The sequence below is a fragment of the Erinaceus europaeus genome, chromosome 7, assembly GCF_950295315.1.
Source record: "Erinaceus europaeus chromosome 7, mEriEur2.1, whole genome shotgun sequence".
NCBI classification, from domain to species: Eukaryota; Metazoa; Chordata; class Mammalia; order Eulipotyphla; family Erinaceidae; genus Erinaceus; species Erinaceus europaeus.
Genome location: NC_080168.1, coordinates 23154156 through 23167151, shown reverse-complemented (window position 1 = coordinate 23167151; position 12996 = coordinate 23154156). Strand labels below are relative to the sequence as shown.

The window sequence follows — 12996 nt, the reverse complement described above, 5'->3', positions numbered from 1 at the left end:
ATCCAGACATCACTCCCATTTACTGTTTCAGCAAAATCAATCAAATACCTAGGAATAAAGTTGACCAAAGAAGTGAAAGACTTGTATGCTGAAAACTATGAGTTGCTACTCAAGGAAATAGAAACTGATACCAAGAAATGGAAAGATATCCCATGCTCATGGATTGGAAGAATAAATATCATCAAAATGAATATTCTGCCAAGCCATATACAAATTTAATGCAATACCCATCAAAGTACCACCAAGCTTCTTTAAGAGAATAGAACAAAGACTACAATCATTTATCTGGAACCTGAAAACACCTAGAATTGCCAAAACCATCTTAAGGAAAAGAAACAGAAATGGAGGCATCACACTCCCAGACCTTAAACTATGTTATAAAGCCATCATCATCAAAACAGCACGGTACTGGAACAAAAATAGGCACACAGACCAGTGGAACAGAACTGAAAGCCAGAAATAAATCCCACACCTATAGACATCTAATCTTTGATAAGGGGGCCCAAAGGATTAAATGGAAAAAGGAGGCTCTCTTCAATAAATGGTGCTGGGAAAACTGGGTTGAAACATGCAGAAGAATGAAATTGAACCACTTTATCTCACCAGAAACAAAAATCAACTCCAAATGGATCAAAGACCTAGATGTCAGACCAGAAACAATCAAATACTTAGAGGAAAACATTGGTAAAACACTTTCCCACCTACACCTCAAGGACATCTTTGATGAATCAAACCCAATTGCAAGGAAGACTAAAGCAGAAACAAACCAATGGGACTACATCAAATTGAAAAGCTTCTGCACATCCAAAGAAACTATTAAACAAACAAAGAGACCCCTCACAGAATGGGAGAAGATCTTCACATGCCAGACATCAGACAAGAAACTAATCACCAAAATATATAAAGAGCTCAGCAAACTTAGCACCAAAAAAGCAAATGACCCCACCCAAAAATGGGCAGAGGATATGAACAAAACATTCACCTTAGAGGAGATCCAAAAGGCTAACAAACATATGAAAAACTGCTCTAGGTCACTGATTGTCAGAGAAATGCAAATTAAGACAACACTAAGATAACACCTCACTCCTGTCAGAATGGCATACATCAAAAAAGACAGCAGCAACAAATGCTGGAGAGGATGTGGGGACAGAGGAACCCTTTTACATTGCTGGTGGGAATGTAAATTGGTCCAGCCTCTGTGGAGAGCAGTCTGGAAAACTCTCAGAAGGCTAGACATGGACCTTCCATATGATCCAGTAATTCCTCTCCTGGGGTTATACCCCAAGGACTCCATAACACCCAACCAAAAAGAGGTGTGTACTCCTATATTCATAGCAGCACAATTCATAATAGCTAAAACCTGGAAGCAACCCAGGTGCCCAACAACAGATGAGTGGCTGAGAAAGCTGTGGTATATATACACAATGGAATACTATGCAGCTATCAAGAACAATGAACCCACCTTTTCTGACCCATCTTGGACAGAGCTAGAAGGAATTATGTTAAGTGAGCTAAGTCAGAAAGATAAAGATGAGTATGGGATGATCCCACTCATCAACAGAAGTGGAGTAAGAAGATCTGAAAGGGAAAGTAAAAGCAGGACTGACCAAATTGTAAGTAGGGCACCAAAGTAACAACCCTGTGGTGAGGGGTAGACATGCAGCTTCCTGGGCCAGTGGGGGGTGGGAGTGGGTGGGAGGGATGGGTCACAGTCTTTTGGTGGTGGGAATGGTGTTTATGTACACTCCTAGTAAAATGTAGTCATATAAATCACTAGTTAATTAATATGAGAGGGGGAAAATTAATTGTATGTCTCGAAGTTTTTCAAAAGACAAACTGTATTTTTTTTATATATAGGCTGTGTAATTGATATGCAGACTCTCTCAAAAGCCTAGACCAAGTAGATCAGACGCAACCAATAGCACAGCTATATACAAGATACTGGATACTGTACAGCAAACCCTAACAAAAGGACTTTTCAAATTTAACCCAATTACTAAATAATGTGATGATAACATTAACTATTGATTGTCTTTTTGAACCCTAAGATGTGAGGCAGGAGCCTCACATCTCCACTATAGAGCCCCTACTTGTCCCAGTCCTGGAACCCTTGGATAGGGCCCACTTTCCCATATGCCTCTCCCAATCCATATCAAATAATATTGCATCTGCCGATCACAATCTAACCAACGCAATGATTGCCACCTCAACATGCTTCACCTCAGACTGTGTCCAGAGACTTCACATGTGGAATGACAACCCTTCAGGTTCATTACTCGGGTGACACCTTTCCTTTCATAGTACACTCTAATTTCATCTCAGGTGGTTCACTTTCTAACAAAGTCCCAAAACCTAGATATACACCAGTTTCTGTGAGAGAGAGCATATCTTCAAACGTTATCTATAAACTACTGCAAAATATATACCTGAAAGCAGAAGTAAACTATAGTTTCAGTGAGTACCTCCCTAACACTTCTTCTCCACTATTCCAAGCTTTGGGTCCATGATTGCTCAACAATTTGTTTGGCTTTGTATATTAACTCTCTTTTCAGTCACCAGGTTCCAGATGCCATCAGGATGCTGGCCAGGCTTCCCTGGATTGAAGACCCCACCAATGTGTCCTGGAGCTCCGCTTCCCCAGAGACACACCCTAATAGGGAAAGAGAGAGGCAGACTTGGAGTATGGACCAACCAGTCAATGCCCATGTTCAGCAGGTAAGCAATGACAGAAGCCAGACCTTCTACCTTCTGCAACCCACAATGACCCTGGGTCCATGCTCCCAGAGGGATAGAGAATGGGAAAGCTATCAGTGGAGGGGTGGGATATGGAGATTGTGTGGTGGGAATTGTGTGGAGTTGTACCCCTCCTACCCTATGGTTTTGTTAATTAATCCTTTTTTACATAAAAAAAGGAAAAAAGAAAAATAATAATTTACAAGTGAACTAATTTAATTTAGTATTAAATAATTTTTATCTTCTCTTTTATTAGAGTTTTGAAATACTATGCTATACTTCTAAAAGAGTTTATAGTTCTTCTATGATTTATATTTGGGTGGTCAAGTTCAGGATCTCATATTTGTGAGGCATGGACTCTAGCAATGAGCTATAGACATTCTTTTTTTTTTTTTTTTTCCCCAGAGCACTACTCAATTCTGGCTTGTGGTGGTAACTGGGATCGAACCTTGGACTTTTGGCACCTCAGGCATAATCGTCTGTTGTTGTGACCACTGATAACTATCTCCCTGGTGACAATGTTTTTTATTAAAAACAAAACCGGGAACAGCTGCTGGCTATGATAACATCACCCCAGAACTCATTCTTAACCTGGGTCTCGTGGCAAAGAAGTGGCTCACTTCATTCCTGTCCTACATCTTGGAATCTGAGTCTATGCCCAAAGTTTGGCGTCGTGCGAAGATTATAGCGGTTTTGAAACCAAAGAAAGACCCAACACTGGCCGCCAGCTATAGACCAATTTCTCTCCTCTCCGTGTGTTACAAACTCCTTGAGAGGCTGCTTCTGTCACGTATTTCTCATCTTACAGAGAAATTCCTATCACCCGCCCAAGCTGGTTTCCACCCAGGAAGATCTACCTGCGAACAAGCCATGGCCCTCTCATCTTACATTGAGAATGGATTCCAGAAGAATTTAAAGATGGGTGCTGTCTTTGTTGATCTCACAGCAGCCTATGACACGGTCTGGCACCGTGGTCTCCTAGTCAAGATCTCAAGACGCCTGCCTCCATGGGTGGCCAACACTATATCGTTTCTTCTCCAAAAAAGAAGATTCCGGGTGCATCTGGGTGACAAGTCTAGCAGATGGAGACTTGTCTCAAGTGGCCTCCCCCAGGGCTCTGTTCTGGCTCCTACGCTATTTAATATTTACATCAATGACCTCCCAGAAACTTCTTCAAGGAAGTTCATCTACGCCGATGACATCTGCCGTGCAACTCAGGCATCCAAGTTTGACATCCTCGAGGAAACACTCACGAAAGACATGTCTCTGATATCTGATTACTGTAAAAAATGGCGACTAATCCCTAGCACTGCATAAACGGTATCATCTGTTTTCCATCTACACCATGCCTCGGCCTCACGTGAGCTTAATGTGCAGCTTGGCGATACGAGAATCCGGCATGAAGCCCAGCCAGTCTATCTTGGCGTTACTCTCGATCACACCCTGTCATTTCACGAACATCTCATAAAAACTGCAGCAAAGGTGGGCGCGAGGAATAACATCATTGCAAGACTGGCCAGCTCCTCATGGGGCGCGAGCGCTTCCACACTACGATCATCCTCTCTGGCATTATGCTATTCCACTGCAGAATACTGTGCCCCAGTATGGTTCCGTAGCCCCCATGTCCACTTGGTCGATTCCAAATTATATTCCTCCATGAGGATAATTTCTGGAACCATCCGTTCCACCCCGGTTCCATGGCTGCCAGTTCTTAGCAACATCGCCCTGCCAGATATTTGTCAGGATGCGGCATCATCTAAGTTCATTTCCCACGTCTACGCTCAACCGGACCTGCCAATATATGCGGATATCTTCACCCACCCTGTCCAACGCTTGACGTCTCGTCACCCAATCTGGTCCCCTACGCCTACACTGAACTTCTCTGTTCCAGATTCTTGGAAACAGAGTTGGCAGTCAGCTGAGGTAAAGAACAAACACCTCATCACAGACCCCTGCAAGCGTCAACCCGGCTTTGACCTAGCACGTTATGATTGGGCCCTCCTCAATTGCTATAGAACAGGCCATGGCCGGTGCGCCGCTATGTTCCATCACTGGGGAGCCAGAGACGACCCGAACTGTCCCTGCGGCTACAGACAGACTATGAACTACATAGTCAACGACTGCCACCTCTCCAGATTCAAAGGAGGTCTTGAAACTTTACATCAGGCTCAACCTGATGCTGTTGACTGGCTACGGAAGAAGGGCAAACACTAGAAGAAGAAAAATTAAAAGCAAAGTAAGCATCCTGAAATCTCCCTTATCACTGTAGCTATAATTTTTTTCCTGAGGGGAAAGGGAGGAATTAGCTTCTGATAAAGCCTGTAGAGTATATTGTGATATCTAATAATAAGCCCTTAAAAGAGAGAGAAAAGAGAAGAGAGTTTGGGCTTTTTCACTTTGGAAATTGATATAGCTACATATAATCAATTTTCTAAGATTTGAAAAATTTTGACTGTTGTTTATAATATATAATTGCTTTTTTTTTTTTTAAAAAAAGTTTACTGTTAGGGAGTCAGAAAGTGGCTTAGAGGTTAAAGTGAACACCTTCCTGTGGGTTCAGTGCACAGTACCTTTAATAATACCAAGGAAATGCAAGGCTTTGGTATTTCTCTCTCTATCTGCCTGTCTGCCTCTAACTGAAAAATATAGACTAAAAATTGGATTGTGAAGGCAACTCAGCTATATCATATATGTGAGAGATCCTGGGTTAATTCACCAGCACAGCATTAAAAAAAAAAAAAAAAAAAAAACACTGATAGGTGTCCAGAGAGATAAATTATCAGGTAGAAAGCAGGACTTTCAAGTGTGAGTTTTTAGACTTCACTATAGGACTACATATGCCAAAATAGTGCACTGGTCTTTTTTCTCCCACAAAATAAAAAGTATTTCAACACTGTTCAGTCCACTTTCACCAGGATACATGATCTCCTTGTGATCACCCCCCCCAGCTTTAAAGTTTTTTTTCTTTCTATTTTATTTAATAGAACCAAGAGAAATTCAGAAAGAAGGGGTTATAGTTACTATTGTTTGAAGTATTTATATGAAAGTGTTAAAATATTTAACTATTACCTGAGATTAAAATTTCTTTTTCGATTTGCACTGTAATTTTACTATAATTTAATCTGTGAGAAAAATATAAACTCTATCATTAAATCATTTACATGCCAGAAAAGACTCAGTTTTCATAAAGACACTCCCTATCCAAAAGCAACATAGATAAATGTAAATAATCTGCATGGTCATTTTTCTAGTTAATGGCAAAATAACATTTACATAAGATAAATAACATTTCCTATCATATATTATATAGTTAGGTGACAAAAAATGTATTCTTTTTGGGGACTGGGTGGTAGTACACCCAGATGAGCGCACATATTACCACAGAAGCACCCAGATTCCAGCTGCCCCACTAACTGCAGGGGAGACACTTCACAAGACATTAAGCAGGTTTGCAGGTGTTTTCTCTATCCCTCTCTATACCCCCTCTCCTCTGAATTTCTCTATGTACTTTTAAATAAAATAGAAAAAAATTTAAAAGTTGGGGTAGGGAGGGGAGTGTTTTTTAGTGCTAGCACCAAGCCCTAGCATAACCCTGGTGGCAATAAAATGTATATATTATACTTTAATGTAGGGAAGTACCATTTATGCAATGTTTGTAAGACTTAAAACACATTTCCTTACAGTCCTTTACTATGAACCATGTACTTGATTTGGATAGAAAAGAGAAAGTTGAAGACAAGGTGACTTAGGTGCTAAAGTAATGTGTGACTTAGTCACTAAAATTTTCAATGATGACAAAATTTCTTCTCTGCTAACATTAGCTTTGAGTAAACAGAATTTTTGAGTAAACAAAATTAGGTAAGCCATGTCAAAACATACGCCTTTCATAGACAAATATGTCAATAATAGTGGATTTAAATATCAGGAGAAAAAAAAATAACAAAGATTTGTGGAAACTAAGATAAACTAAAGACCCTGTCTGATTGATCAGACAATTCTAGGAAACTTTCATCATGTTAGAAGTATGTGATCTACAACATTTAATAGGTTTAAATTATAGAAATCAAAATGCCTGAACTTTCGAAACAAAAATTACCAGAGTGCATATAGGTAGGCATTGTTCTTCTGAAAGGTAGATCACAGGAGTCATTTTTCTTAATGGTGTTCAATGTGATCTTCCTTCATGAGGATGAAGAATGCACTAGCCATTTGCTAGCAGTGTGTTATTATGATCATTATGAATCCATTACACATATTCAGGCGAGCTTAGTAACAGCCTGGTGACCAAACTGTACTCCTGTTGCTTTTAGTGTAGCATTTAATAGAATATAAGTGGTCCCTTATCTATTTTTTTTGCTTGTGGTAACAATCTTAAGAAAACATAAAAGCCATATCCTTTGCTCTTGGATATCAATAGAAGAGTTGGAGATAGTAAGATGTATTAAATTGACATATGTATGTCATTCGTTATATTCAGCAAAGCACAGCAATAGTAGAATCTAGTAGCAGTGGCTATGGAATGTAAAACCCTTTTCCAGGTTAAAATTGGAATGGAAACCAGAAAGTATAATTCGTAATGTCAAGTGTTCATTATCTTTTGAAAACTATCTTTCCTTCAATAAAATGGCATAAATAGAATCACACACATATAAGTAGACACAAATACGTATGTACACTAGTTAGCAAGATAGAGATGCATGATAGCTCAGGTTCAAACTCCTAAGTCCCACCTGTCCAGTGAAAGTCTCATAAGCAGTGGTGCAGTGCTATAGCTGTTTTTCCTATCAGCTCTCTCTCTCTCTTTCTCTCCATCTCCCCCTGACACCCCTCTATCCCTCTATCAAAAGAAGAAAAGAAGGAGAGGAGGAGGAGGAGGAGGAGGAGGAGGAGGAGGAGGAGGAGGAGGAGGAGAAGAAGAAGAAGAAGAAATAATAAAAATACAATGGTCACCTGAATGGTGTAGTTATGCAGTCATCTAGCCCTAGTATCAATAACAAAGAAAACATGCAGCTTGCTTGCATGGGACCTTATTTTAGTTAAATGTTATCTCTTAAACATCATCATAGTGCTGTGGAGTGTAGGGATTGACTTACACCTGGATTTCTCTGCTTACTGGCATTCTCTTGCTATTGGACTCTATTCTTTCGCCCATAGAACATAGAGAATTTAGGAGAATAGTTTTCTCTTAGTATCCATCAACCCATGATTGACAGCTAGAGTCTGCATCAGCTTCCAGAGCCATGGTCTAGGGGAATTCTGAGATCATTGTCAGAGATGGGCTGCCAGTCTCCCTAGGGAAAAAAAAATCTACTCACTCAGAATGACAGCTGACTTTACTGACTTCTCTTTAAAATATTTACCTCTCAACTGTAAGTCCTATACCTTCAAAATAGGTGACTTTCACTCAGATTATTATTCCTGAGTTAGCTTCTACTTCTGAAAGAAACCAAACCAATACATGTGCTAAATATATGACATTTTAACTTTAAGACCATGGGAATATATTCAATTTGACATCAACCTTTAGGTCTAAATTACAATTAATTACACTTATAAGATCTTTTTATTGTGATTTAATATGATATTCAGGAATTGATTTTGCATAGTGGATAAGTTCAAATAGTTAAGAAATATAGAAATATGTTTGCATTAAACTCATACCAGCCAGTTTAAAATACTGACTTCACCATTCATTCTGGCAGTGTTTTAATCACTGTAGTAGTATTCTTCCTATGTTATGAAAGACATCACAAAATTGTAGGATGTGTTTCTGCCTGCTAATTATTGAAACCTGCTGATAGTACTTCATCAATCTGCTAGTCTCCTAGCATTCACCCACAATATAAAAAAAGGTGTAGTCAAAATATTTCCCCCACATTTTCTCTTCTTTTACTTGTATAAATAACAGACTCCGAAGAGTCTGTTGGTCACCAAATTCATCAACCATGTAGGAAAATGACTCTTTGCATGACTTCATCAGAGTCTCATCTAAAATTCAGCACAAATCGAAGACTTCAAACTGCCATCCCCACTCTGGTTTCCATGGGAATACACTTCAGATCAAGAACAAAAAAAATAGATGGGGTTAGGCACTTTCAAGTAATCATTCAAAACTATGATGAGGTTTTTAGAGCTTCTTTCTTAGGTGATTATTTTGTAGCCTCTTAACCCCTTTTTGCCAGTCTGTTTCCATGGAAATATAAAAATGACTGCCTAGGCTTCTTTCAGAGATTACTAGAATTCTTACAAATTCTAGCTTTGACTACTGTCTATAGAATATGCAAGATATTTAGATATTTGTGTCTATCAGTTTTCATATTAACCTAAACTGTTTTTGCTCATTGTCTACCTGTGACAGAGGTTAGATTGACAGTGATGCACCCAGTTAAGCACATATATACTAAGCACAAGGACCTGTGCTGCAAGGATCTGGGTTTGAGGGCCCCTGGCTCCCCACCAGCGGGAGGAATGCTTCACAAGTGGTGAATCAGGTCTACAGGTGTCTATTTTTCTTACTCCCTCTCTTTCTCTCCCTCCTCCCTCAATTTCTCTCTGGCCTATCCAATAAAATGGAAAAAAAAATGGTTGCTAGGAGTAGGTTTGTAAAAGGGGCAGAGAACCTTTTTAAACCTGGAGGCAAAATGGAGGAGGAGGAGGAGAAGGAGTTCAGGGAGGGAGAGGCGGAGGGAGAACCAGGAGAGCACAGACATTTTGCTGCTCTGCATTTGCACACACTGGGCAGGGGAACTAGGGCACAAGGGTATTGTTCACATGGAAAGGAGAAACTTGAATACAAAAGGGCACACTGTGGGAAGAGTTTTGCTAAGGTAACCACACCTCATGTTTCTAGCTGGCTAATAGGAGGCTGGCCCATATGTGAAACTCACACTGACAGGCTTTTCTTTGGGGGAAATCTTCTCACATACCCTGGCCATGTCCCCAAGCTAATTTTTCTGACTTCACTTCTGTATAATATCTACCTCACAATTTAATAAAGGAAGATTGGTAATATCTTACCTATTACAATTGCTAGCTAATAATTCTTTCAAGAGGCTATGTGAAGAAGCCCCAGGGAAGGGAACTGGCAAAGGTCCCAGTTAGCCTTGCACCCCACTTCAGCATAAATATATTCTTACAGTAAGGCAATCCTCCAGTTGATCAGAATATTTGATTTTCAGATATCAATCGACTAAAAAGTTATAACAAGCAGCTCTCAAATGTAATTGATTTGTTATTTTAGAACCAATAATAAGTTAAAATTCTGCTTTATATCTTAATGATTTTCAGCCTCCAAGTTGCAGATGCTACCATGACACCAACCTGACTTCCCTGGGAAGAGGACCTCACTAATGTGTTCTGGAGCCTCACCTCTCCAGAGCCCTGCCCCACTAGGAAAAGACAGAAACAAGCTGGGAGTACTGATCGACCTGCCAACACCCATGTCCAGTGGAAAAGAAATGAGAGAAGCCAGACCTTCCACCTTCTGCACCCCAAAATATTCTTGGTTCCATACACCCAGAGGGATAAAGTATAGGAAAACTTACAATGGAGGGGATGGGATGTGGAACTCTGGTGGTGGGAATTGTGGGAAAGTGTACCCCTCTTATCTGACGGTCTTGTCGATTAATATTAAATCAATAAAAAAAAGCAATCTGGCAATGCATTGTAAACAAACAAGTAGCCCTTTATAAAATATACTCTATCCAAATAAATGCAAGGTCACAAGCTAACTTGTAATAAAAACTTATAAAGGCACTTTCAAGAGAAAGTAGGTAGAATTATATAGCAATCTGTTGTTGTTTTTTTAATCAAAGTACTTATATTACCATCATCTTTCCTATGAAAAATCAAAGTTATTCTCATTGCTAAGGACATATTATGGGGGACAAGAACTAGCCTTCAGGCCAAAACTAGCCTGACCTTTGTTTATTTAAATAGTTTCAAGAGAACACAGTCACACCCATTTGCGGGTTTTGCTTTGTTTTGAATTGCCCGAGACTACTTACTAAAAGACTTGAGTAGATAGCACAGAAACTCATTGCATACAACAAGCTTCGCTATTCTCCAATCTTTTAAACTAGTTTCTGAGCTCTGCTCAAGCTTTTATTTATAAGAGCAATCTATTTCCAGAGAAGACGTATTGTGAATACTGAAATATATTTTTATATAACCAAGAAAAATTCATTATTAATAAAAATGTGATTTCCCAGGTCTCTATACTTACATCCATGAATTCCACATTGGCTTTGGGGCCAGTTGTTTCATTAAGAATCTTAATAGCTACAGGAATCTTCACCGTTTCCCCTTCGGGTACCCAGATACCCTTGATGAAAACAAAAATCACATTAAAATAATGTTAAAATATAGACAACATGTACACCAAAAACAAAATTTGACTTGTTAATTCAGTCTTTTTTCTTTTAATTTTATTTGTTTACATATTTTTACCAGAACACTTTTTAGCTCCGTCTTATGGTGGTACTGGGGATTGAACCTGGGACCTCAATAAAATAAACATGGATGGATTACCTAACAAATAACGTCAATGCTAAAAGTAATCTTAAATCTTCACAGCTTGTGAAGCATCTCACTGCAGGTGGGCAGTGGGGGGCTCAAACCCAGACCCTTGCATGGGTCCTTACACATAGTACTATGTATGTGTCCTTAACCAAGTACATTACCACAAAAATTCGTTATAGCTTACGACAGTATCTCTTTGTAAGACATAATCAATTAGAACTTATGTTCAACTATATATACTACAAGCATAAAATTCAATCATACTCATGATATTTTCATTTTTTTTGGTATTATCTTTATTTCTTTATTGGACAGAGACAGCCAGAAATCAAGAGGGAAGGGGGTGATAGAGAGGGAGAGAGACACCTGCAATGCTGCTTCACCACTCACAAAGACTTGCTCTGCAGGCTAGGACTGGGGCCTCAAACCCAGATCTTTATGCATTATAACATGTGAGCTCAACCAGGTCCTCCGCCACCTGGATCCATGGGGTTTTCAATATAAAGAATTTTGATAAAGGTAAAACTCATGAATGACAGCAAAAGAACTGCTCTTAGAATAAAGGGGGGGGGCCTCACTGGGATAAGGGCATATAGTAAGAAGTACAAGGACCCATGCAAGGATCTTGGTTCTAGCCTCCAGCTCCCCACTTGCAGGTAGATTGCTTCACAAGTAGTTAAGCAGATCTGCAAGTTGTCTATCATTCTATCTTCCCCTGCCCTCTCAACTTCTCTCTGTCCTATCAAAAAAAAAAAATATATATATATATATATGTAATAAAATAAATGGCCACAGGAGCAGTGGATTCATAATGCAGACACCAAGACCCAACAATAACCCTGGAGGCAAAAATAAATAAATAAGGCCTTATTAGTAAATGTCCCAATGGTTAATTTTTTTTCCTGCAGAGGTCAGAAGGTCATATAAAGACAAGTTATAAACTAACCATGATTTAAGTGAAAATTAACTTTCCAGATTAGAACATCTTTAAAACAGTGAATGATTACACATTAATAACAATTAAAATTGTGCTAGCTTTATAATGGAAGTACTTTTTCCTAGCATAACATTAATAGAGAAACAGGATAATTGTTTCTTTGAACATACATAGAATTTTAAGATTAGAAGGCAGCAAGTTAGCCTAGAATAGTTTCTATTCAAATTTATGGCTCAGTTAATTTTAATTTTAATTAAACTAAATGCGCACAAAAATGAGAAAGAAACGTATGTACTTTGACCTCAGAATAAGATAATTTTATAATTTTATATTAAAGAGATTATACTTGGAACACTGAGGAGGGGAAAAAACTAAGATGTAAATTCGAATTGCTAAGTAAATCTTTGTTTTAAATTTTAGAAATGAACATTTACAATGCAAAATTTCTAGTTCTAATCCATTTTAACAGCCAAGTAAGATGTACGTTTCTGTTCTGGGGAGACAGCGTAATGGTTATGCAAGAGACATTCATGCCTGAGGCTCTGAGGTTCCAGTTTCAATCCCTAGCACCATCAGAAACCAGAAATGATCAGTGCTGTGGTTCTCTGTGTGTCTTTCTCTCTCATATAATAAGAATAAATATATTGAGAATAAAAATATATACCTTTAGAAAAAAAACAAAAAATAGGTTTCCACGTATTTTAAGAAATAGATAAGATTGCCGAAGTAAAATTTGGAAATTTTCAAAACGATCATTCTTCAAAGACTAATTTAGTATTAATCCATCAGAATTTCTTATCCTTATA

At 38.7% G+C, this 12996-nt stretch overlaps 1 protein-coding gene across 2 annotated transcripts in view; it reads right to left on the bottom strand.

Annotated features, from left to right (window-relative positions):
* Positions 1-12996, bottom strand: part of ERBB4 (erb-b2 receptor tyrosine kinase 4) — a 1141529-nt gene that overhangs the window by 251884 nt on the left and 876649 nt on the right. For both annotated transcript variants that reach the window (XM_007524518.3, XM_007524517.3), the window contains exon 19: positions 10958-11056. In XM_007524518.3, the coding sequence (XP_007524580.2) occupies positions 10958-11056 (99 nt within the window). The remainder of the gene's footprint in view (positions 1-10957; positions 11057-12996) is intronic.